Here is a 27,919-nt window from a genome sequence, read left to right as displayed (position 1 = left end):
TAATTTTTGGTCTTACAAAAAAAAATGCAAGTCAATATCTCAGTTAGATTCAAAAATATTTACACTAATGAATAATCGTTATTTCGTATTACATACTTGACAATAAAATAACTAGCAGCATCCAAATAGCCAAAAAACAAGAAATATCAATGCAACCATAGCAGAGCAACCAAAGAAATGTAAATTGCTGCCAGAGAAAATTGCTAGCAGAACAAAACAAAAACGAATGCTGACGCGCAATATTAGTTCGGCAAAAAAGTGTGTATGCTGCTATAGCACGAACATATATTTTGGTTGTTGTGCTACAATAACGAGTTGACAACTGGTTGTATCTGCTACTAGAAATTGCAAACTAACATTGCAATTTGTATAGTAATATATGAATAGTAACAGCAATTTATATTAGCAGAGTTATACAAAATTATAATAGTAACTATATTTTTAGTATGCAGATTGATAAAAATGTATATTTATTGCAATCGACGGCTAATATAGTAGCAATTGTAAACCCTGGTGCAAGTATAGTTTATTAAGGAGAGTGAGTTAAGTAAAATTAATAATGAAAGTAATCAGAATTTATTGTTAATAATAATTTATAACTTATAATTCACATTAATTGTTTTTAAACAGTAACGATAACTAATAGTGCATTTTGAATACAAATATGTTTTATTCTTTATTAATCGTACTCTTTTCTTCACTGTTGGCTATGCCATGTGTTCTCATGTGCTGATTAACTCCAGTTTTGTGTTTGAACGTTTTACCGCATAATTTACACGCGTGTCTTCGAACATCATCATGTATTACGACGTGTTGCTGCAATGATCTTTTGGTGATAAATGTCTTGCCACATACATTACATATTTGCGAACGTATATTAGAATGCGCATTCATATGATCATTGTAACGATCTTTTGAATAGAAACCCTTGCTACAAATGTGGCAAGTATGTAGATAATTTTTTATATGACGTCTATGGTGATTACTAAAACCTTGAATATGCCGAAAAGAAGCACCACATATTTCGCAACAAAATGGTTTGGCTCCGGTATGATTACGCATGTGTATGCGTAATTCATTGGAATGTAGAAATTTCTTTCCACATTCTTTGCACTCGTGATTAAGATCTTCCATATGACGTTTTGCATGATTTGTATACGAATTGACAGTTTTGAAAACCTTTTGGCACAAGGAACACGAGGGCGGTTCAGCTCCATGAACCTGAGTTTGGTGTATTTTTAAGTATAATGTACTTTTGAATGAACGTTCACATTCAGAACATTTAAAGAAACCTACGTGATCATATAGGAAAAGCATGTGTTCGTAATAGTCCTCCTGTGCGTTGTCATCTGTAACTGATACTTTGCTCTTCTTGTTTGGTTTATTGTCCAATTTATTGCGTTTCGCTCGTGTAAAACAATTATTTATAGTGCGAAAATAATCCTCCAATATGTGCTCTGTAATTTTTAAACCCATCTTCGTTTCTAATATTTGCAACATTTCTTGTTTGGCAGCAACTGTTTTATTTTTACAATAATGTTCAATCAATTCCGTATTCCAAAGGTGGGGAAATCCTTTATATATTTCTAATATTTGTATTATTTGATCTGGCAATAGATCCGGCAAATGTGAGTCCAGTTTTGCAATCGGATTATTTTCCATAAAAGGTTTTAAGAAGTTTAAATCTTCGAAGAACCACGATGAAATGTATTTCTTTTCGTCTTCCTTAGTTTCTTTTATACCTTTTAAATCTTCACGATATTTTCGACATAAAAATACGACAATGTTTGCAACTTGGTTCCAAGTAATATCCATATTATGTTGTGTATTAAGTTCTTGAGCAATTTGTTGTAAACAGTTTTGACGTTTTAACTTATGCCTTAAAAATGGGAAATTTTTATTCCATAAAGATGGTTGATTTTTGTAGGCCTCAATGAGAGCCATTACATGTTTCTTTGATTTCAGAAATTCGGTTATATAAGGTAACTGTCCTCTGGTGCATTCCCATTCATTCTTAGATTTTTTCACAATCTGTATTCGATTTATAGAAGAAATGTAGCCAAGTTAATAACATGCCATTATAATATTAGCTATATTTGTTAATATTTTATACGAAAATTTATATACATACTTCGTAGTCGTCATCATCATCGCAAGATACACTATTATCAGAGGTATTTTCTATTTCATCATAACTACAGTCTGAATCTTCGCCCATAATTTTGTCCACATTTTCCATCGAATCATCTGTTTCACATACTTCCTTCACTAGTGATGAATTATTTACTTCGCTATTGACTTCATTGATTTTATTCGTGATCTTACTGTCTGGTATTTTTGACTCATCTTTTACTGAAGAGAATTCTTCGTCTGAAAAATATTCTGGTTTTATGACAATCAAGGGATCGACCTAAAATTGGAAACAAAGAATGCATCTAAAGTAGACAATAAAATCTTTTAACATATTTTGCAAATATGTTATTTAAAACTAAATCTAAACAAAAATTCTTTTTAAAATATGTAATTCTTTACTGAAACCGGATTATAACTTATATTATAAAAGTGAGAGTATCTTAAATGACAGTGGTCTCAAACAAATTGTAGAACAATATATTAAGGTAATAAAAATATCTATACAAAAAGAAAATAATAATCAGCAAATAAAATACTATTACTATTTTTTTATAGGCTTATAGTAAGTAAGACACCACCTAACCTGCGGAATACTTTTCACTTTTCTATATCAAGCAGGAATATATAGATTATTGTACCACGTATTACCTGTTCTACTTATGAACGATCTTTTCTGGTCAGAGTGTCTCGTCTATGGAATAAATTATCTATTAATTTGAGGAATTTTCAATATTCAAAAAATAATTTTTAAACTATACATTTCTCATATATTTGTGGATCGTAATGCTTTAACATGTTATAAATCGGTTTTCTCAATATTTGTTTGTATTTAATATTCATTAAAACTCTTCTTTCCAATAAACACGGTAGAATTATTAGAGAGTCATTAATATTTTCCCCTAGAACGTCAAACCATGGATTTTTTTCTCACTTTTTTCTTTTTATATTTATAATAAAATAAATTTGCTAATTTTTTGATAAAAACTTTTCCAAATTAAAATTTTCAAATAAACCTTTTTAATATATTTTCATTATCATTTGTTTTGACGTTATAGAAAATGTAATATTTTTAATAATGGTACTTTTTTTAATTCTGCCATTGATTATATACAGTTTTTCGCACACATCGATTTTATATATATTTTTTTATTATTTGTGTGAGAATTATTCTCGCAGTGATCTTTTATACTGCTTTAGAAAATTAAAATATAAACAAAAATGTTTTTAACTTTGATAATTGTCTTGATTAACAACTCGCGCGTCTTTATCATTATTTCATTCTGGCGCGTGCTTGCTATAACGTTTCCTGCTCTACCTCGTTTGCATGTCTTTTTGAATAAACACTGGTGGAGACCATAAAAACTCATCGATACTGGTGGAGTACCATTTATAACTCGACGTATGAACAATTATAAACCAAATTCAAATGGTTAACGGGACTTTTAAATTTAGTGCAATAACAATTTTTAAACTTAGGACAATAATAAGTCTATTAAAAAAATAAACCAACTATAAAAAAGTATCTTCTAAAATTATTTTAGAGAATTGGAATAGGTACAATTCATAGTTGGGGGTAGTGCACTAATTTTTAACTATCACTAATAGTTAGTGGTAGTGTAAAATATTTCACTAATTTTTTTAATGTTTAGTGATGAGTTGAAAAATATAAGCCTCACTCAATAATAGTGATAGTGTAGTTAAAATTTTTTAACTAATAATATTTTGAAAATAGTTAAAATATTTTTTTTGCAGCCTAATGAAATAATTTTTTCTACACTAAAATTTTTAGTTAAAAAAATATTCCTGCACTATTTTTTTCAACAAAGAAATGTTTTACTCTATTCATAGTTTAAGTTAATATATTTAAGGAAAAAACGTAAAAGCGGTATATAAATATACAAATTACAATAAAAAGAGAAATAAGCAATTACACATAAAATAATTAGCGACTATTGGCTTTAAGTAAAACAAGCTTTTCGAAATTCGAATCACTTAATTTATTTCTCGGAGGAGAATCCACCATTCCACTAAAAGAAAATAAACGCTCTACTGGAGCAGAAGAAGCCAAAGGCGTGTTAAATTTAAAAAACATTTGCCTTATTATTGGATATTTTTTGAGACTGCAAATATCAGTGTCCGAGCTTAAAAGGAATGCACGTATTTCACTATGCCATCTTTCTGAACAAAGGTTGAAGGTCCTAATATTGAAGATGTTAATAAACTAAGTAATTTATTCAATAACTTTTTCACTTACTGTCAATTTCCCCAAAATCTAAGAATCCTACATTATCAGTGTTTTTTTGTGTTATTATTTCTTCGGATGCTGAAAAACACTTTGAAGCTTGCTCAACAAACATCTGTATATTTAATATTCTAGTTTAAACTGGAATAACTTCACGATCACTAATTTTGAATATATTAGTGCAAAGAAAATTATTGAAGCTTTTTTTTAGTTATTGTTAAATTTTTTAACTATTTGAGTTTAGTGCTTATTTCTACACTACCACTCAATTGATTTATAGTTAAAAAAATATCACTATCACTAAAAAATATTAGTGATAAAAATATAAGCTTCACTACCACTAAAGCTGATGAAAATTAGTTAAAACTATATTTTTTAAAATAATATTTAGTGCTAGTGAAATGTTGATTGCATTCAACATTTAGTGCACTACCCCCAACTCTGGTACAATTCTACTAAAAGTAATAAACAAATCTCTAGAAGCAGGTGTTTTTCCAGAAACAATTGGAGAATTATATTGAAAACAAGTCAATCTGGTTTCAGAAAGAAAAATTCATGTGAAACTGCTGTCAACTATGCGATAAAACGTTGGAAACACATAGGTTAAAACAGAAACTGACTATATTTTTAGATTTTAAACGAGCGTTCCAGACGATTGACAAAGATTTAATGATTCAGAAATTATACATGTATGGTGTTCAAGGCTTAGAACTGGAATGATTTAAATAAGAAAAATAAAAAAAATTTCTCAAAAATTTATAAAGGTAACGAACCAAATCCAAGCAAATTTTGTTTTATTGTCATTATTAGGAAAAAAATAGATTACAATTATTAATTGTATTAAAAGATATATCTATTTTAGAATGTAAAATGGTTGAGTATAAAACAAGGAATGATATTTTGTAAACACATCAAGCTTAATATCAAAGAATAATAACAAGAAGTGAAACGCTGTCAAAAAAAACCTAAGTCGGTTGTCAAAAAAAACCTAACTATAAGAATGGATTGGTATCAGTTTATTTATATGTATTGATTTTCAAACCACTTTCACCACACTCCTCAAACACACAGAGTTGTAAAAAAGCGACCTTAAAAATTATAAGTAAATTTTATTACAATTAAATTTAAAAATTCAAACAATTCTCAAATTATTTGGATTATATTTGATCTGGAGAAGTTTTATATTACATAATTTCTGCTTTTTATTACATAATTTCTGCAAAAATTAAGTTTATTTGAATATTTTTATTAATTTTCAATACGAAATTTAACAAATGTGTTTATTTTAGTTTTTATTTCAACCCCCAAAAAATTAATGTCAAAAAAATTAAAAAAATATTTTTTTCGTTTGTGCAAAATATTCACGTTTCGGTTATTTAAATGGTTTAAATGTGTGGAAAAAAATAATAGAAATATTATGTGATGGTGAAAGTGTGTGTTAGAATTGCAATTTTGTGAAATTTTCAAGAAAAAGTTTTGAAGTTAAATCTCTCTCTCAAGTGTGTTGAATTCACATACTACTTGTATGTGAGAAGAGAGAGAAGTTGTTGTTGTAGAAAAAATGAGAGGCTTCCCTTCTTGTTATTCTTTGACCTATGCGAACAAATTAAATATGTCAGAGATGTACAACCATACGGACTAAGAAATGTTAATGATTTCAGTCTACAAAAAGTGAATACACAGAAAAAAGAAATTCATAATTGGAATGAATTTTGTAATAAATATTAAGGTTATTCATTTCAAAAAAAGGGAAATTACACTCTGATTTTTTTTACACTTACACAACAAAAACATGAACAAATTCCACAAAAAAATAAAAAAATTTTTTTTTCTTTTGTTTGTTGTTTAAGTGAAATGAATACCCTCATTATTAATCAAACATGACTTTTTTTCCCAAACTTTTTTCAATGCGCTTTCGGCAGTGAACGAACCTCTGCGACTATCCATTTGAAATAATGCCTGCGGTAACTATTGCACCTATCAGGTGGATGTCGGGGCCACGGGAAGTAGGTATCAAAAGAAATGTTCGGGATCCAACACAAGACCAACCATGTTTTCTACGAAAAAATAAATTGAAATTGGTCGCTCTACCCAGACCACCACATCTTTCCACATCTGATATAATCGTTAATTTTGTTCATTTTAGTTTAAAATAATTTATATAATGTTTCTCAATTTTATTTAGAATTTTCCCAATTTCATTTGGAATTTTTCAATTTCAATTGGAATTTTCCCAATTTCATTTGTAATTTTCTAAATTTCAATTTGAATTTCTCAATTTCATTTGGAATTTTCTCAATTTAAAACTGAATTTCTCAATTTCATTTGGAATTTTCTCAATTTCAAATGGAAATTCTCGATTTCAATTGGAATTTTTTCAATTTTAAATGGAAATTCTCAATTTCATTTGGAATTTTCTCAATTTAAAATGGAAATTCTCAATTTCATTTGAAATTTTCTCAATTTCAATTAAAAATGCTATGCTACTACACAGAAAAAAAATTCATAACGAGAATGAATTTTGTAATAAAAATTATATAAATAGGCCACACGTTTTTTTGTGGTACACTTTTAAGTATGTTATTGTCCACCAATATTGATGAAACCTATATGGTTTAAAAGATTATTTTCTCTAAATGTGCACAATATAACTTTTTTCATTCACAATAAGAACATAAATATTATAAAATTGGAAATGTCAAAAATTTTTGCCTTTTTTACGTAAATTGTATGATATTTTACGATAAATTGCATTATAATTGTATTATACAATGAATTTGTTCAAAAATGTTTACATAATAGCCATATATTGGCCAATATTTAAAGACAATTTAATAATATCTGAAACTTAAAAATATCAATAATCATAATAAAACATCTATAAACATTAAAGCATTTCGTCCTCTTAACAAAATTGTGTCAAAACAAGTAGGAGAGCTATATTCGTCTGTGCCGAATCTTATATACCCTTCACCAAATTATACTTCCAAATAAAAATTTTAAAAATTTTTAGGTAAACAAAATTTTTTCCAAACATGTTTTTTTAATTTTTTTGGAAAAAAAAATTTTCGAATTGTTTTTTTTTTATTTTTTTAACTTTTTTAAATATTTAGCGAAAAAAAACTCTTTTGGTGAAAAAAAATCGGGTTAAATAATATTTTTTTTTAGATTTTGACCCATTGTAGGTCCAACGTTGCAAAGGTCTTTGAAATACCTATCATTAGATATCCATATTGTCTATATTAATGACCAGGGAAACCGGAAATATGCTCTAAAAAAAGCGTTTTAGGCGCTTTAAATATGCAGTAAAAACTTTAAAATATGCTCTTAAAATTTAAAAAATATGCTCTTAAAAAAACAAACTTTTACATAATTTTTAGCCAAAAAAAATTTACTTAAATTTTCAAATAAAAATCGTTGTCTATTGGATCTGAAAACATTTTTAAACATAGAAAATGTTCTTTCGACATAATTTTTAGCCAAACAAAATTTACTTAAATTTTCAAATTAAAATCGTTGTCTATTGGATCTGAAAACATTTTTAAACATAGAAAATGTTCTTTCGACATCAACTGATGTTACAGGAGCAAATTTAAAAGACAATATTTCTTTAACACTTAGAACGGTTAAGTTTGAATTAGAACTAAAATTTGATATTTAGATGGAGCTATTATTAAAATAGTGCTTATTTTATATTAAAACAAGTAAGAGAGCTATATTCGGCTGTGCCGAATCTTATATACCCTTCACCTAATTATACTTCAAAATAAAAATTATATTTTAATATAAAAAGTTTAAATATTTTTAGGTGAACAAAAATTTTTTTCAGTTTTTTAATTTTTTGGATAAAAAACTTTTTCGAATTGTTATTTAAATTTTAAAAAAAAAAATTCTGTTTTTAAAATTTTTTTTTTTGGTGAAAAGCCATCTATTTTTCAATTTTGAATTTTAAACAAAGGAAGTAAAAACCTGTAACACAACAGCGAAAAATTAGTAAGACAAAATTTGTTTTTGATAAACTCAAAATATGCTATTAAACAGTAAAATATGCTCTAAAAACGCAAAATATGACATAAATATGCTCTTAAAACAAATATATGCAAAAATATGTATTTAAGGGTAAAATATGCAAAAATATGCACTAACAAATCGATGCCAAAATTCTTAAATAGTTCTGAAACGTGTAAATATCTTATCCATGTGCTCATTAGACTCACCAGAAAAAACATGCATTTGCATATTTTGGTTTCCCAGATATTGGTCAAAAATCGAGGTTGTATCTCAGCCATTTGTGGACCGATTTTCTCCATTTTATATAGCAACCGAGCCGGAAGAATTCTGGAGATATTGATGTATGAATCGTGTAAGTTATTTGGGGGCTTCGGAAAGTTGATTTCAACAGACAGACAGACGAACATGGCTTAATCGACTCCGCTATCTATAAGGACCCAAAATATATATATGTACATAGGGTCGGTAAATTATATTGTGGAAATTACAAACGGAATGACAAACTTATATATAACCTTCTCACGAAGCTGAAGGTTGGTTGGTTTACGTGGTAGTTCACTACGTGCGAACAATCAAGTAAAGACGAAGGGACCCCGTTTTGATAAAGCTGAAGGGTATAAAAAATATGCGCGAATATTTTCTCATTTTCTATACAGAAAAAAGTTTCAACATAAATAGTATGATTTCATTAATTTCAATTCATAACATTTATAATTAATTTCTTAAATAGTATCATGATGTAATACACTTAAGGACTTAAGTCTTCATACATACCCGATATTTCAGATAACCGCTAATCCAAGAGTACTAGGAAAAAATGTATTATACCAAAAATATTTAACTACATTTTAATTAATGTACCAAAACAAAAATTTTTAATATCTTAAGAATATAACGGTAAATACGATACAATGAAATTTCTTCATAATTTGGAAACTGTTGCTACTCAAGTACCATTTTTTTTTGCAATCCCAGTAGGCAGCGTAATTGTTGAATTATCTTTTTAGCATTATATTGTTGAAATAAGTATTTATCAAGTGTCAAGATGAGTTCGCGTAAAGAAATTAGCATCGAAGTAAAAAATCTTATTGTTCAGGAGTACAAAAACGGAAAATCCTATCGCAAACTTTTTAATATATCATTTGCTACGGTTCAGTGCATAGTTAAAAAGTATAAAAATACCGGTTCCGTACAAAATAAGTCAAGACCAGGACGACCAAAGAAACTTTCCAGACGAGATGTTAGTCTTGTTTTAAGAGAAGTGTCAAAAAATCCGAGAATATCAGGGCCCAAATTAGCAGAAAGGATTGAAAATACTACTAATAAGAAAGTTCATCCAAAAACCATTCAAAGGACGTTACGATCTCATGGCTATGCAAGCAGAGTTCCCCGTAAAAAACCTTTGATATCTGAAAAGAATAGAAGACTTCGGCTTGAATTTGCAAAAATGCACATTAACAAAGACATTGATTTCTGGAAGAAGGTTTTATTTACGGACGAAAGCAAGTTTAACTTGTTCGGAAATGACGGGCGTGGAAAAGTTTGGCGTAAAAAGAATACAGCACTTGATCCTAAGAATGTTATTCCTACAGTGAAACATGGTGGTGGCAACGTAATGGCTTGGGGCGCCATAGCTGCATCTGGGGTTGGCCGGTTAGTGTTTATTGACGGTATTATGGATCGATACTATTATAAACACCTTTTAGAATGCAATTTGCAGCCATCAGTTGATATGTTGGGTCTTGGCCAGGGTTGGATTTTCCAACAAGACAACGATCCCAAGCATACAGCGAATATTGTGAGAGATTGGCTCCTGTATTATGCACCAAGGCAGCTGAAATCCCCTCCCCAATCCCCAGATCTTAACCCTATTGAGCATGTGTGGATATTTTAAAGCGAAAAATTGCTCATGTTGATGTGACCAACAGAGAAATGCTAAAAGAAGCATTACAGAAGTGTTGGTTAGAAATTACTCCTGATATGACCGAAAATCTGGTCGCATCGATGCTGAGACGTCTGCAGGCAGTGATTGATGCTAACGGCGGACCAACAAACTATTAATTTTATTAAAACGAACTCTCCGTGTGGAGTTCTCAGTCTCCCATCGGACGCGTCCCAGGTGGCGGATAGGGGGAGCAACTGCCTAGTCTAGTGATACTGTTTTGACAACAGGTCACTAGCCTTGACAAATGCTCAAGCGATGTCAATATCTTAAGATGCATTTTTAACAAATGGTCTGAACTTCTTGACATAGCTAGGTCGGTAAACGGAAATGTGTCAGCCGACTATCATAATACTGTGATGCATTTTATAACAAATGGTCACAGTAGGATGTAATTGGTGTTAGGATACTGTTATTACTGGTGATACATTTTTGACAAATGGTTACCTAGTGCTAACACATTCTCTCTCTCTTCTAGTGTTACTACCCGCGGACCAAAACTGTTCTTTCTCTCTCTACTCTTTCTTTCCCCCCCACTTGTAAGGTCAAGGTGATGGTAGCAGTGCCGAAGACCTGAATGGCTAGTAAGTGGTTAAAGATAACTAGTCGCTAACAGCTCCCCTCCGACGCCAGGGCACGGGTCGGTTGTAATACAGTTTTCGCCTAATCCATGTACGCCGTCCCTGCATGGAGTGTCCATCCCCTTACGCGCTCACTCGTGGGAACAAAAATGAATAACACAATACAAAACAATAATAATAACAAAAAACAAACAGCAAAAGGCCAGCAGGGGAAACCTATGCTGGCTGATTGCAAACAGTCGACTGTCCAACCTTCTGGTGACAGTTTGACTAAAAGCAGCGAGGTAGCCTTGGACTTTAAGCCAAGCACCTCAAAAGCTGCATTAGCCCTCGCTGGTAATATACCAGCAACAGCCCCTGCATTGGACACTGTCGAGAAGACAGTTGTCCCTGCGAAAATGCTACAGGTTGGATCGTCGAACCAGAAGTCGGGTCCAACCACCGTAGCCCCACCCGCCACTACGGCAGAACCGAACGCCCCCATTCGCAAAGAACCATCCAGGAGGGCTTTCGTGCAAAGGCGTGCCGCCATGCGCATTATCGACCGGCTTGGATCCAAGTCGGCCGATGCGCTTAACATCGACGAATTGTCGAAACTAAGTTGGGCTAAGGCTCAACTGGCTGAGCTGGACAGCTCAAACACTCCTCCAAGCGCAGATGCAGCGAACCAAGGCGCATCTGCTGAGCCCAAACGGCAACGCTCAGAGGAGGAGCTGCTCCAGCAGCAGAACACACAGCCGAAGACTAAACGTCCGAAGCAAGAGGCTCGTGTGATAAGAAGGCCTTACAGTGAAGTTGCTCGCAATCCACTTGTAAGGGCTATTATCGACAGGAGTGTTGATGACGGAGCTATCTCCCAGGAGAAATGGCTGAAAATCCGTCAGGGTATGCTGGGGGTATACTGGAAGATTCTCAAGGAGAATCCCGGTCCATCCCCGCAAAACGACGATGCTGGCTGGTATCAAGGCCATGTAAAACTGCTAGCGTGTACCAATGACCGCTCAGCTCTACTGCTAAAATTAGCAATTGCGTCCCTAGGGGAATTGTGGCCTGGCGCGAAACTGGACGTGATCCCGGTAAACGAGATACCTCGTAGACCGAGATCAGTCACAGTTATTCCGGCGGAGCCACATGAACCTGAGGAGATTCTGGCATACATTCAGAGCGGTAATCCCGATCTACCAACCCATAACTGGAAGGTGGTTAAGGTTTCCGCTCCTGAAGGTGCGCATAGAAAGGTGGTCGTAGTCCTTAACAAGGAATCCTTGGCGCCACTACGTGAGAGGCAAAGCAAGATTTACTATGGTTTCGATAGTATCAAGCTGCGCATCTACCGTGGTGACGACAAGCTCGACCCCGAAACTTCTGGTGTTAAACTGGAAGCTCCGCAGGATATGGACTGCAAAATTAAACTGGACGACCCCGCAAGCTCTGAGGACAAAATGGAGACCCAATCACACTCCAGTATGGTTGGGGACCTATTCTGCGCTCTGGGTGATGTGGAGGATGAAGATGTTCTTCTGGAATCAGACCCAGAAGACATCGACGTTACGGTCATATATGATCCAGACCATGGTGAAGGCGATCCAAGTGAACCTTCACCACTCTAAGGCAGCTTCGGCTGCCCTGCTCCTCCACATTGCTAAATATGGGGAGGACATTGCGTTGGTCCAGGAGCCGTGGATACACAATGGCGAAATTCGTGGACTCAACGCCAAAAAGTACAAACTTTTGTACATAAGACGCACAGGTAAAATAAGATCTTGCATTTTGGTTAAGAACCATCTTAATATCTTCATTCTTCCTGATTACAGCGATGAAGATACAGTAGCTGCTGCTTGGGAGACAGGTGCAGGTAAGGTGTGGCTGCTCTCGAGCTATATGGCGCACGACCAGGTTGAACCACCACCGAATAACCTGGTATCTAATATGATGCGTGCCGCAAATAGGGCCAGAACTCCTGTAATTATCGGAGCTGATGCAAATGCTCACCACACAATCTGGGGTAGCTCAGATAGAAACGAACGAGGTGAGTACATTCTAGACTTCATATTAGATTTTAATCTGGTAGTTGTCAATCGAGGTTCAGAACCTACTTTTGTGGTAGCAAATAGGCAAGAAGTTCTGGACATTACGCTTGTCAGTGCAAGCCACTCGCAACTCATAAGGAATTGGAAGGTTTCAGATGATTGCTCTCTGTCTGATCACAGGTATCTGACATTCTTAATAGAATTGGAAGTTGAGAAGGAAAAGCCTTTTCTAAATAGGAGGAAAACCAATTGGGATGATCACAGGCGGATCCTTGATGGTTTACTTCCCTCACCCCCTCTCATAGGTGACACTAGGGACATTGAAAGCGCTGTGGAAAAGCTCACACTTTCTCTCAGTGAGGCCACAAGACGTACATGCACTCCCTCTGCTCGCAGAGGAAAGGTAAGACCTCCATGGTGGTCTTTAGACATAGCGAACACTAGGCGTAATTGTCGTAAACTATTCAACGAGGCGAAAAGATCAGGCAACTGGTCAATGTATAAGTCTATGTTGAACAAATTTAAGAATATGGTCAGGAGCGCGAAACGTAAGTCCTGGAGGAATTTCTGCAGCGGCGTCGAAAGTTCCTCTGAGACAAATCGTCTGCGCAAGATCTTATCGAAAACACCAACTGTTCAAGGTTATATTCAGAAACAGGATGGTAGGTGGACTACTGATGGACGTGAGACACTAGAAGTACTCATGGACACTCATTTTCCGGGGAACTTGCCTCCGGATATTGCTAGTGCATCCCAACCGAACAATCGGACAACTTCGTCAATTATACTTGACGAACATTTAATAAAATGGGCCATACGGAGTTTTGACTCTTACAAGTCTCCGGGCCCAGATGGTATAATACCCGCTGATCTACAGAATAATATAGATCTAGTCACTCCTTGGCTGATAACTATCTATCATGCCTGTCTTGCATGGTCCTACATACCAAAACGGTGGACCGAATGCACTGTGACATTCATCCCGAAAGGGGGGAAAGCGTCACACACCAAAGCAAAAGATTTCAGACCGATAAGTCTATCATCATTCTTGCTGAAAACCCTTGAAAGAATCATCGACATCCACATACGAGTGTCTTTGAAACAAGGATCAGTATCTCCCTCTCAACACGCCTACATGAAAGGCAAATCCGTTGAGACAGCACTTCACTCCTTAGTGGGATATATTGAGAAATCCCTTGAATTTGGTAATTTCTCGTTAGTGGCCTTTCTGGATATAGAAGGAGCCTTCAATAACGTAGAATCTGCAACTATCGTTTCAGCTCTACAGGATCTTGGTTTAGACCAATCAACTGTAAGGTTCGTCACAAACCTTCTACGATACAGGATCATTCGCTCCGAAAAGGGAACGGCAGTGATCACGAGAATGGCCACTAGGGGTACACCTCAGGGAGGTGTCTTATCGCCACTTCTGTGGAATTTGGCCATAAATTGTCTGCTCAGGAAATTGGATCTCTTAGGTTATAAAACTGTCGCCTACGCGGATGACGTCGCGGTGGCAGTCTCTGGGATCCACTTGGACACGATATCACAACGCCTGGAACATGCACTCAGTATACTGAGTCGGTGGAGTACGGACAGTGGATTGAGTGTAAACCCAGGCAAAACTGAACTTGTACTGTTCACAAGGAGGTACAAGATTCCTCATTTCTCGCTTCCCCGATTAAATGGTGTTGAACTAACACTATCGGACAATGCGAAATACTTAGGAGTTATTCTGGATAGTAAACTATCCTGGAAACCCAATACCCTTTCAAGGACGTCAAAAGCCTTGACGGCTATGTATGTCTGTAAGAGGGCGATAGGTACGCAATGGGGTATTAGACCCCAGTTTGTCAACTGGCTATGTGATGCGGTTATTAAGCCGACACTATTTTATGGAGTTTCTGTCTGGTGGAAGGCACTAGACAGTGGCTCGACGTGTATGCTATTCGAGAGAGTGTTAAGGAGAATGGCAATCCTGATAACAGGAGCTTTAAGAACGACCGCAACAAAGTCGCTCTTTACTATATTGAACTGGATCCCTGTGGATCTTATGGCAAGAAAAATGGCATTTACTTCTGCCTTTAGGCTAAACGCGATTGGTGCGTGGAAACACGCTCCATATGGTCACGCCAGCATAATAGGTAGTATTCAGACTCTTCCGGAGAATATCGATTACTGCATTTCTAGGCCCTTCTTAGCGAGGAATTTCGATTTCTCAATTCCGTGTGGTACGGAAGCAATGAACGGGCCCTCACATGACACAACGGGTCTCTCAGTCTATACGGACGGTTCTGTGAAGGGAGATCGAGTTGGCGTAGGTGTCTATATTCGGGAACTCGATATTAGGTTATCTTTCAGACTTCCGAATGAATGTAGCATTATTCAGGCTGAATTATCGGCCATCAAAAGGGCGGCTAACTGGCTTAGTTATAACAAGATATCTGACAGGGATATTTGTATATATACTGACAGTCAGGCAGCTATAAAATCCCTGACAGGTGTATACACAACATCTAACTTAGTCCAGGAATGCCGGGCATCCTTAAACAGGATGGCGAGACATTCAATAGTCGTACTCAAGTGGGTACGGGGACACGGGGATATTACTATTACGGGCAACTGTGTTGCCGATGATCTGGCGAGAAAAGGCGCCATGTTACCTGACGGAGACATAGACTTCCTATGTGGGATTCCGTTATCCAAATGCAAGCTACAAATTAGTAACTTCTACTATGAGCTCGCTCAGGCAAGATGGGACTGTGAACCCACATGCACTATGACCAGGACGATATGGCCCCGACTAAATCGGGGACGGACAATTCATCTTCTTGGCTTTACACGCTCACAATTGAGTGGTGTAGTGGCGGTCATAACTGGACACTGCACCTTTGGTAATCACGCTAGGAGACTTGGTTTGCCGTACCACGACTTCTGCAGAAGTTGTCAAAATGAGGAGGAGGATGAAACTATTTTTCATCTTCTTTGTCATTGTCCGGCATTAGGAGATCTACGCCTAAGGTTTCTGGGGCATCGTTCCCTTGATAGTCTCTCTGAGCTCTCGAATATGAGGCTTGAGGGCATTAGTGCCTTTATAGGTAGAAGTAATTGGTTGAAAAGACCAGACACGGGGATCACTTTAGAGTGACCCAATGATCGCCGACTCATTGGCACGTAAATTCTCCAAGATCTCCTCCCTCCTCCCTCTCTTTTTCTTCTTACATCTCCTCCTTAACTTCTTCAATCTTCTTCTTCTCCCTTTTCACTTATATCTGTCCCTCCTTCTTCTTCTCTCTTCTACTTTCAGGTAACACAAAAGGACCATTGATGGACCCATGTGAGCTGCTCTTTCTATCTTCCTTATTTCGTGGCTGCCTGGAAAACCTAACCTAACCTAACCTAACTCAAAAATTAGATGTTTTCTAAAAGTTAAAGAATTTTCTCGTTATGTATGAACACTTTTGTCTATCGTTATTATTTGTTGAATCTGTATTATTCGTTATTTTCTTAGGATAATGAAATTTTTTGTTTTGGTACATTAATTAAAATGTAATTAAATGTTTTTTGTATAATAAATTTTTTCCTAGTACTCTTTGGTTCGCGGTTATCTGAAATTTCTGGTATGTATGAAGACTTAAGTCCTTAAGTGTATGTAAGGTGAGAGCGTTTCGACAACAAACACAATCACCCTTATCGTGGTTGGCGTAAACGTCATACGCATACGACAGTTTCTAGATTAAAGAAACAGTTTGCATTTTATCTTTAATCTAGTACGAAACAGTCGTAGGCGTAAGACGTTTACGCCAACCACGATAAGGGTGATTAATATTTCTTGCTGACAAGTGCATAGGTTTTGTCAAAATTGAAATTGTCAAATAAAAAATAAACAAATTTCATCTTGGCATCTTTTAGATTTTTTTAATGAGATGTTTATTTTTTAAGTTAAATTTTATTGATACTCACCTAATTATTTTGAGTCTTTTATTATTATTTTTATTAACGCTGATTATAGCAAAATTTTGCTTCAAAATTTTGCTTTTCAGAATTAAAGAGATTTTGATTTTTGTTAGAATTTTTAAATTTATTATTTTTATGTGAACACACAATGTAAATAATCTTTGACAAAACCGTTACCAATGTAAACACAAAGCTTTTGTTATTTTTGCATATTAACTAAAAAACGGAAGCTAAATTTAAATTCAAGCAAAATTAGGTTATTTTGCGATTTGGATCGCATAATTTTTTTAAATCGCGATAAGGCCATATTAAAACAAGTAAGGCCATACTGAGTGATTTTCGGAAGTGGGCTTTATATGGAAAATATGACCAATTACCATGAAATTAAATTCTTTCTATATGAAACTTTATAATGTTAAATTTTATTAGCATACCAACATTTTTATGAGATTTGTGCTCGTTAAAGTGATTCTCGGGAGATGGCCCTGTATGAGAGCTATGATCAATTATGGACCGATCGCCATGAAATTAGGTCGCGTGATTTATTTCTATACGAAAATTCTTTGTTAAATTTTATTTGTATAAATTTGGTGATTTCTTTCAATATTAAACTTATAAGAGTTTAATGCTCGTAAGGTAATTTTCGGAAGTGGGCCTTACATGGGAGCTATGGTTAATTATTAATCGATACGCTCAAAATTTTAAGGTGTGTTTTATTTGTATATAAAACTGATTCGCGGAAAAATATAAGTATCAGCCCAATTATAAAAAAATCCCCGGGTGTTTTTCCCTTTTATTTTTTTTAACATAGAATTTTAATAGGAAAAATTAGAAAATTGTGTATCTTGACATTTCAAGAATAATTATTATCTGTCAAAGATTCTATAATGGTTATTTAAAAAAGTCGTAAAATTTCTTTATGATTGGAATTGTTCGGGGATTAAATCTCAATTGTATTTATTTTTTGTATCCAGAAAAGGTATATTTAGAGTAGCCGGCATTGTATACACTAATCCACAAAATTCTGTCAAGAGTTCCGTTTGTATCGAGAAATCTTACAACTGAGCATGATACAAAAATACCTATAATTTTTGAAACGAGAACTGACATGCTGCTTTGTTGTCGAATGTTATTCCCAGGTGAAAATAATTTTTATTCAACATATGTATAGCTAAGGTGACCATTGTTCCAGTGAAATTCATATCGCATAGGAGCGAAAACTTAATTCATCAGAATTTAAAGTTGACTTATAATGCTTGCAAATAGTATTCGCAAATTTTCTACTTAGTTTTGAGCGCTGACATAGTTAAAACTAAAAAGTCTCACACTCTTACCGTTTGCATGCCATAATTATTTTCTTCAACTTTTACGTTTACATCTGTAACACCAATTCTATCCCCTAGCTCCATTTGCTCGTCAACATCATTGTTATTTTGTATAGTATCAGAGAATCCTTTCGCACTCGTATGCGGTTCCTCTCTTGTAATTTCACCTTTGCAATGATCTTCGATATGAAATATGAATGCCTCCAAGAGTAAATGTATTTCCTTGCAGGTGAAACATTTCAAAACATATGGACGCTGGTAGCTTTCTGCCGGAGGTCTTAATATTTCGCCACATTTCGTATATCCATAGTAATTTTGCATATTTTGCACTTTTGTCTGCATTTTGAAAGGAAAAGTTTTATATTTATTTTGTACACCAAATAATTTATTACACGGAAAACAAATATCGTTATGGTAGTGTATGTTCAATCATATCAAAAATTCCATTTGTTTGAATTCTTTCAATGAAAGTTGCCAGATCATTTTATTTGCCCGAAAGGTTTTGGGAGAAATTTTCTCTGAAATGTATGCACCCTACGACTTCACAATCATTAATTTGTTTACTTTGCGGACATTTTCTTGCCCACATTTGATAAATGATAAATGATGTCCAACAAGACAAATTCATGTGCGCACACATGAATTTTTCCATGTTATGTTTCTGTCCACACGACACAAATTCATGTGTGGACATGAAATTGTCCGCTATGTAAACAAATTAATGGCTTCTCAAGGCGTAGGGAAATATGATTGTATATTTTTGAAAATAATTCGAGTAATAGAATAATCGAATAATAGTTAAACTTTCGAAAGGTTTAAAAAGTTACGGCAACATTATTTCGGTAACGGTTTTTTTGTTGTTGCTGTTTATATGTATAACATTATAACAGCGATTTCGGCCCGAATTAAATCTATATATATAAAAATGAAAAGGTCCATGTATGTAATGGCATCACGTGAGAACGACTGGAGCGATTTTGCTGATTTTTTTTTATTCGATTCGAAATTTTCAGGAGATGGTTTGTAAAAGAAAAAAATTCAAAAATTCGGGGTAAAACTCGGAAACTCGGGGAGGTCAACTAGTTTATGATAAAATTTACAAACATTTTAAACTCAAAAATTTTAAAGATTTAAAAAAAACTATTCACAGAAAAAAGAAATTCATAATTGGAATGAATTTTGTAATAAATATTATTAATCAAACTTGACTTTTTTCCCAAACTTTTTTCATTCAGAATAAGAACATGTTCATAAATATTATAAAATTGTTCATAACGGAAATTTTTGCTTTTTTTGCATAAATTTAATATTTTATAATAAATTGCATTATCTAATGAATTAATTCAAAACTATTTGCATAATAGCTACAATATCTGAAAATTGAAAATATGTAACATAACATAATAAAATAAACATTAAAAAAATTTAATCAATTTCGCGCATATTTGCTCATTTTGTAACTGAAATCATAAAAATAAATAAAAAAAAAATGTCCAAGGAAAATTTCAAACATTTTTCAACAACATAAAAATATCAGAGTTGGGGTAGTGCACGAAATGTTGAGTGCAATTAACATTTCACTAGCACTAAATATTATTTAAAAAAAAATATTTTTAACTAATTTTCATCAGCTTTAGTGGTAGTGAAGCTTATATTTTTATCACTAATATTTTTTAGTGATAGTGATATTTTTTTTAACTATAAATCAATTGAGTGGTAGTGTAGAAATAAGCACTAAACTCAAATAGTTAAAAAATTTAACAATAACTAAAAAAAAGCTTCAATAATTTTCTTTGCACTAATATATTCAAAATTAGTGATCATGAAGTTATTCCAGTTTAAACTAGAATTTAAATATACAGATGTTTGTTGAGCAAGCTTCAAAGTGTTTTTCAGCATCCAAAGAAATAATAACACAAAAAAACACTGATAATGTGTAAGTGAAAAAGTTATTCAAGAAATTACTAATTAATTAGTTTATTAAGATCTTCAATATTAGGACCTCAACCTTTGTGCTGAAAGATGGCATAGAAAGTGAAATACGTGCGTTCCTTTTAAGCTCGGACACTCATATTTGCAGTCTCAACAAATATCCAATAATAAGGAAAATGTTTTTTTTTTTAAAATTTAACACGCCTTTGGCTTCTTCTGCTCCAGTAGAGCGGTTATTTTATTTTAGTGGAATGGTGGATTCTCCTCGGAGAAATAAATTAAGTGATTCGAATTTCGAAAAGCTTGTTTTACTTAAAGCCAATAATCGCTAATTATTTTCTGTGTAATTGCTTATTTCTCTTTTTATTGTAATTTGTGTATTTATATACCGCTTTTACGTTTTTTCCTTAAATATATTAACTTAAACTATGAATAGAGTAAAACATTTCTTTGTTGAAAAAAATAATGCAGGAATATTTTTTTAACTAAAAATTTTAGTGTCGAAAAAATTATTTCATTAGGCTGCAAAAAAAAATATTTTTACTATTTTCAAAATATTATTAGTTAAAAAATTTTAACTACAATATCACTATTATTGAGTGAGGCTTATATTTTTTCAACTCATCACTAAACATTAAAAAAATTAGTGAATTATTTTACACTACCACTAATTATTAGTGATAGTTAAAAATTAGTGCACTACCCCCAACTATGAAAAATATACATAAATGAAATTGAAATTATATTTTTCAAGCCTTTTAGATTTAATTTGAAAACATAAAATATGAACAAAATCTTAATATTTAAGAAATTATTTATAAATGTTATGAATTGAAATCTACGAAATCAAATCATAATATTTATGTTGAAACTTTTTCTGCGTTATTGAAGTCATAAAATCATTTTATCATAATTTAAAATTATTTATGGAATAGCGGTAATAGCTGTTTCACGTACATGAAGTTTTTTTTTGAGAATAGAGAATAGACATAGAGCGGAAACTCTCCTGTCAAAGTCCTAACTCAGTTGTCAGAAGCCTAAGTGGTGAAAATGTATTAGTAGAAAAAACTATGTGAAAACAAAAACAACATTCGTATGTGTGATTATTTTGAGTAATTTTTTTGTTTGAGTTTTTTTCTAGTTTCCGGTCTATGTTTCTCTATGATTACTACGTTTATACGCACGACTTATTCGCAAATAAATATATATATATATTGAAAGTAGAAAAATTTGGCGTATAAACAGTGAATTAATTTTTTATTTGCAAATAGCTAACTCACGAAAACAATTCCAGATTAACGACACTATTTGCAAATAAGATTTTAAACATTGCCATATTTTTTAACGTGTTTAGTTTTTCTTTCGTTTTTTAAATATTTCATTGCGTTTTTGCATTAATTGGATTGCAAGACAAACAATAATTTTTAATTCTTTCATTTTTGCATTTAAAAAAATTAAAATTTTTCGTAGACGTAGTATATTATATCATCCACGTTTATTCGTTCTGTACAGAAATGTCAAAAACTGAAAAGCAAAAACTTCACATCACTGTGAACACGAATGCAGTTTCAAAAGAGAATTTAAAAATTTTTTGCATTCGGTGTAGAAACGCCTAACACGTCGGTTGTGGAAAATTTCTAGACTGTGCCAAGGCGAATCTATAGAAGGTGACGACAGAAGAACAGCTGATTATTTTTTTTATTCAGTTGTTTAGACAAGTGAACTGTCAATTCACTTGTGTTTGTTGTGGCGAAAAATACAACAAACCCAAAAGCAAAAACAACCACAGGCAACTTTGACAGTTCACTTATCTTTTTACAAAAACAAAGTACATGTTGTTTTTGTATATGTTGTATTTGTTGTAGTTCTGTCGTCACCTTCTATAGATTCGCCTTGGACTGTGCTTAACTTTAAACAACAGTCGTAATTCAGCTCTGGGTGGAGAAAGAGCTCGCGCGTCATTGTCATTATCGCTTAAGGGCAATCAGGCCGTCCCTTTTTCGCTGCCTTCGAGAGTTTTGCGGCTCACTCTCGCATTGGATAATGTTTATCGTCGTATAACTTGTCCACATGAAATCGTTTTTGGTTTTCATAACCTAACTTTTTAATAAATGATATAAAGTTCCAGCTTCCTATATGAAGATATAGGTCGACTGGGAACTAAAATCAACGTGGGATAACCTGGAGTTTTCAACTCCGCCAACCAAATTTAAATTTAAAAAAAAAAAAATTAACTTTAAACACAAACCTCTTTCTTTAATTTAACTTTGAATTAGTTTACATTTCCTTTTATTATTTTATTTACGACTGTGGGAGTGTTATTGTTTGTACTGCTCTGAGAGTTACATATATTTTTGTGTAATGGAGGAAAGTCCAGACGGGTCCATGGCCCGTCTGGGTCAGGGTAGAATGGAGCCCCCACCAAAATTATCACGCATATCTTCGTTTAAATTGCCCCTGACTGCCCGAAATATGGATTTTGAAAAGTTTGCTGAAGACATTTTATCGCCGAATAATTTATCAGCACGTGAAGATGGTATGGATATAACGGATACTAATGAGGACCCAACGATATTTACATCTATGGACATGCCAGTAAAATATGAGGAGGATCACAAGGGTTCTTTTATAGTATATGTGGACACGACCAAATCTGAACCAAGAACGCCTATAAATCAATTCAGACTCACGAAAATGCTCATGGATCTCAAGGTAGGTGATATTGACTATATTATTAAAATTGGTTATTGCCGATGCAAGGCAATTTTTAAGACGAGAATGGCAGCCAACAACTTCGTAGTGGATAAACGATCGGAGGAATTTGGTTATGTTGCTCAGATTTTTACTCATTTGTTGACGAAGACCGGCATTGTTTTTAACATACCTGAGGAAATTTCGGTGTGTGAATTATTCAACCTATTATCTTCCCCTGTACCAATTGTGAAACTCATCAGAATGACGAAGAAGAATGGTAGCGAAAGAGTACCTACAATGAAGGTGAAGGTTGTTTTTAAGGGACTGCATATTCCTAGGGAGATGATTTTTGCATATACCAGATTGATAACGAAACTATTCATTCCATTTAGACAATGCTATAACTGTTATAGATTCAATCACATAGCAGACAATTGCAAGCAAAGGGACAAGACATGCAACAACTGCTTCAAGAGACATACTGATGGGGAATTATGTGATGCAAGTAATATTCAATGTTCCAATTGTGGTGATAACCATGCTCCAACTAATAGAAATTGTCCGGCCAGAGAAAAGGCCCTGAATCTGAAGTGGATAATGGTACTGGAAAATTTGAGCATTAAGGAGGCGAGGATGAAATACGCAGGTTTGGTTGGAGAAAACCGTTTTGAAATATTAGGGGATGAAGGTATGGAGAATGCTTTTCCACGAATCAATACCAGAAATAATAATTTGATAAATAACGCAACAGAGGCGGCCAAATACTTACACAAGTCAAACTCCTTTGCAAAGGTGGTCAGAAACATTGCCAATAGACAAAGAGAAGAAGCCAATGCTAAGATGAATATGGACAAATGACACGAGATTACAAAGGAACATGAGATTAATTATGAAAACAGATCCGAAATCGTAAACCCTCACTCAGTATCTGAGTTAGAGAAAATGGCAAACCAATTGAGAACAGCAGCTAATTCCTTTTTTATTAAATGGAGTGATGAGTCCCTTAAGAAAACCGACAGAGATTTTATTGGAGAAATTGCCAAGACAATAGACAGAATATTAATAACTAAGGACAGAAATTAAATTTTTGCATCCACCAGTGGTGCGAAACGAAAATTCTAAAATTTAAACAGGCAAAATGTTATTTTTACAATATAATATACAGAGTTTAGCCAAAAGTGGTAACAAGGAAATTTTGGATATTTTTTTGGAAAACAGGAAAATAGATTGTGCAATTCTATCGGAAATTTCCATGGCCAGGAACTATGGCGAGGAAATTTCTTGGAGGACACTTGATATTAAGATTTCTGGTAGTAACCATAAACCCATAATTTTTGAATGGAATGCAGGCAATGGAACATGTAATGTCAAACGAAGGTTGATCCACAGTAAGTTGAAATGTCTCTTGAAATCGATGGTATTAGGGGAATAAATAGAGGAGATACAGAGAAATTTAAGGAGATCATTGGGAAAAGTACGGTGAACTTGAGACCTGGTCATGCATTTGTTGCTAAGAATTGGTGGGATGAGGAAGCCACGAAACTTTTCAGACTACGTAATGCGGCAAGACTCAAATATTATAAATGCAAGACCTTTGAAAATATCTCTAGAGCTATGGAGGCAGACAAGAATTTACATACTTACATTAAATCAAGAAGGAAGCTAAATTTTATCAAACTACAGGGCGAACTGTCAAATCCAATATCAATTAAGGACACTTGGAAACGAATGAATAATCTTAAGAAGTTTAAACAATGCAAGAGGGTTAATAACTCTTGGAATATGGAGGACAATGAGAAATTTCTGAAATTTATTTCGAACGATGACCAGACAATCGTTTATTAACCTCACAAACGGATGAAATGCGGAACTCTCCTAACCAACATATAACATCAAATGTCAATATCACACAGAGCTATACGTCACTGGCATGTCAACGCAACGTTACTTCTGATAATCCATCTTCATCATCTGGATCTCAAGGGTCACCAGATGTTCCTGATACCTCACCTAATTTGATGAACTGTCACCAGGGGCAATTTGATCTCACGCATCCAACTATGACAGCGGTCGAAGATATTACCATTGTTGATGACAATCCTTCCAGCGAATTGGACTTGGGTTTACATAGCAGTGGCACACTAGAAGATCCTGAGTCAACGGAAACCATCAAATTCCACGACTTCTTGGAATTCATCAAATCTCGTAACCCGGAATCGGTAAGCGGACTGGATGGCATTAACTATCGGATGATTTTGAACTTAACTAATGAGAACCGTCTCATTCTTTTTAATGCTCTGAATAAAATATGGATTTCCGATAATATTCCACCCTCCTGGAGGAGAATTAGGGTTCACACCATCCCGAAGAAGAAGGACTCTACAGACATCATGGATTTCAGACCCATTTTCTTACTTCCAATTTTTCTGAAGTGTATAGAGGGTTTGATTAAGATCGAATTCGAGAAACACACTAGTCGTAAGAACTTATTGCCAAACCGTTCATATGCATTCCGCAAGAATTTTGGTACTACTTTGTGTATAAATGAATTGATAAATATTATTCAATATCATAGATGGAAGAAGCAAAAGATGATGGCCACATGTTTGGATATTAGTAAGGCATACGATTTTGTCAACATTGATATCCTTGAGGAAAAACTCTTGAAATTGAAATTTAATGTGAAGATAATTAGATGGATCATCTCTTATTTGAGGGATCGTATTTTGTCATTGGGTAAGGCGGAAAGAAGGATTAACAGCGGTTTGGCACAGGGTAGCGGATAGATCCTCCTACATCTACACAGCAGATTTTCACGAACTTAAGGATGATAACTGTTATATTTTCCAATTTGCCGATGATTTCTTTCTATTGGTTTTTGGCGATACTTGGGAAGAGGCCAGAATGAGGTTACAATCGAAGAGTTGCGAATTAGTGGAACAATGTCGTGTATTAAATTTGAGGATCAATCTTGAGAAGACCAACATAACTACCTTTGGTAAACGCGGGGCACAAACGAACATTGTCATTGGAAACACTACGATACAGGAAGTCAATCAGATTAGTTATTTGGGAAGGATAATATCATCTAATAACTCTATAATCAGGATTGTGGAAAAGGTTAACAGAACATGTTTTTTCCTCCAGACTATCAGTGGATGTTCCTTTGGGATAGACCCCAAAAGAGCCCTCATATTTTACAAGGCTTTTGTGCGTTCTAAAATAGAATATGCAGCATCATCATTTGCAAATGTGACGAAGAGCGCCTTAACTAAACTTCAAAGTACTAGCAATGCCCACTTGAGAAGATCACTTGGTCTGATTAGGTCAACACCAGTGCACTCCATGTATCATATGGCATGTGAACTACCTACCAAGTATAGATCGGAACTGGCCACGGCAAAGGAATTGATTAAGGTATTCCAACTAGGCCTGATCACGGCGGATTTACTCCTGATGGAGACGACAATCGATACTAGTTATCATAGGGTATATCGGGAATATAAGGCCATTTTATCTAACCTGGAACCTCTTCCAAACTGCCGATCGAAAACTACAAAGATGAAACTATTCGAGGAATTCTACCATGGGAGTAATTAGGAATTGAATGCTGATATGGCTAAGCATATTTTTGAGGAGAAGCATAGTTATCTGGTTGAAAAGGGAATGGATGTAATTTTCACCGATGGTTCCGTAATGGAGAACCTAACTGGAGGAGCCTTTTATCACCCGAAATTTGAGACCAAAGTATACCAAGTAGTACGACTCTATATTTTTTAATACAGTAGTTTTGACTTACCTGCCTTTCACTTAAGAGCATTTTGCATATAAGTGCACAAAACTTGTGTTTTGTATATTTATTTATCAAACTCCATACAAATTCGTTAATTTAAGTGCATTGTTCATACCTGCACATTTAAGATAAGTGCATAATACTTTTGGAAGCTGTAACTGGTTTTCATGAAAAAAATTTCATTTAGCTGCTTAATATAAAATTGAATAAAAAATTGTGTTGTAAACTTCTTAATAATTTTAAAAGTAGCTAAAATACCAAATTTGTCGTTATTTTTAAAGGGAAACATCACAAAACTTCATGTAAATTATTTGCCGTTAGCTGCTTTTTTGGGCAGTAAACTTAAATGCACTTACCAGCATCAATGAGCAGGTAATTTAACTGATGTTAACTGCACTTTTAACTTACCTGCACAAAATATCGTGCAAAGTAGGTTGTGCAGGTAAGTCAAAATTACTGTATTACTCTCTCACATATACGGGTTCCGTGTGAATTCAACACCCTTGTGACAGAATTAAACACATCAAAAGACTCGAAATTTTAACTTTAAATTGTCGAATAAATATAGTTTAATGCACTTAAACTCACTAACACACATTATTTTATAATTTTTTTCAATACATTTAGCACTTTTTCTTTTCCAAAGTACTCCATTTCGCATAAACTAAAAAAATATTTTTTTATTAATTTTGGCATTTTATTTTGTTTGTGGTAGATTTTAAAATATATACAGAGTTTAAATTTTTGGTATTGAAAATAGAACAAAATTTAAATAAATTCAAATTTAAACATTTTTATAGAACTCTGTGTGTCTGGTGAAAATTAAAAAGGCACAAACACATGTACTTATTTGTTACTAACACATGTTTAGAGTTAGATACTTTTTACTAACACGTGTTTAGAGTTAGGTACTGCTGTCAAAGAGTCGGACTACTTGTTATACTTTGTTTGAGACCATGAAATTATTCAAATTATCCGAGAAACTCTCATCCATGTCAGTTGAACTGCTAATGATTGAAAAGGCGATTAAATTTGTAAGATCCAGGAAGATCAATAAAATGGTTATTTTTACGTACAGTAAAAGCGGAAGGATTACTTTAGGATATTTCCCAATATAAGATCGAAACCCTGGTTCTTGGATAAATCTATAAGACTTAAACCGATACAGATTAAGCAGTTAAACAGGATTCTTACGGGACACACATTTAGCCCACATTCCCTTTATAGAATGCTGTTACTGAGTATGATCAATGTCATGTATGCGATGAGACGAATGACG

General features: G+C 33.9%; 2 protein-coding genes across 2 annotated transcripts; one reads left to right on the top strand and one right to left on the bottom strand.

Annotated features, from left to right (window-relative positions):
* Nucleotides 1-548: 548 nt before the first annotated feature.
* Nucleotides 549-18,637, bottom strand: LOC135957296 (zinc finger protein 140-like). The gene is made up of 3 exons (XM_065508017.1): nucleotides 18,231-18,637; nucleotides 2,132-2,410; nucleotides 549-2,031 (listed from the first exon to the last, which is right to left on the bottom strand). Exons 1-3 carry the CDS (start codon nucleotides 18,561-18,563, stop codon nucleotides 670-672), a joined length of 1,974 nt encoding a protein of 657 aa, XP_065364089.1. The 5' UTR covers nucleotides 18,564-18,637; the 3' UTR covers nucleotides 549-669.
* LOC135957297 (uncharacterized) lies at nucleotides 10,483-16,585 on the top strand. The gene is made up of 3 exons (XM_065508018.1): nucleotides 10,483-12,659; nucleotides 12,724-12,938; nucleotides 16,247-16,585. Exon 1 carries the CDS (start codon nucleotides 10,999-11,001, stop codon nucleotides 12,517-12,519), a length of 1,521 nt encoding a protein of 506 aa, XP_065364090.1. The 5' UTR covers nucleotides 10,483-10,998; the 3' UTR covers nucleotides 12,520-12,659; nucleotides 12,724-12,938; nucleotides 16,247-16,585.
* Nucleotides 18,638-27,919: the final 9,282 nt, after the last annotated feature.

The sequence above is a fragment of the Calliphora vicina genome, chromosome 4 (assembly GCF_958450345.1).
Source record: "Calliphora vicina chromosome 4, idCalVici1.1, whole genome shotgun sequence".
Taxonomy (NCBI): domain Eukaryota; kingdom Metazoa; phylum Arthropoda; class Insecta; order Diptera; family Calliphoridae; genus Calliphora; species Calliphora vicina.
The sequence above is the reverse complement of the archived record's forward strand: the minus strand, read 5'-3'. Positions and strand labels throughout refer to the sequence as shown.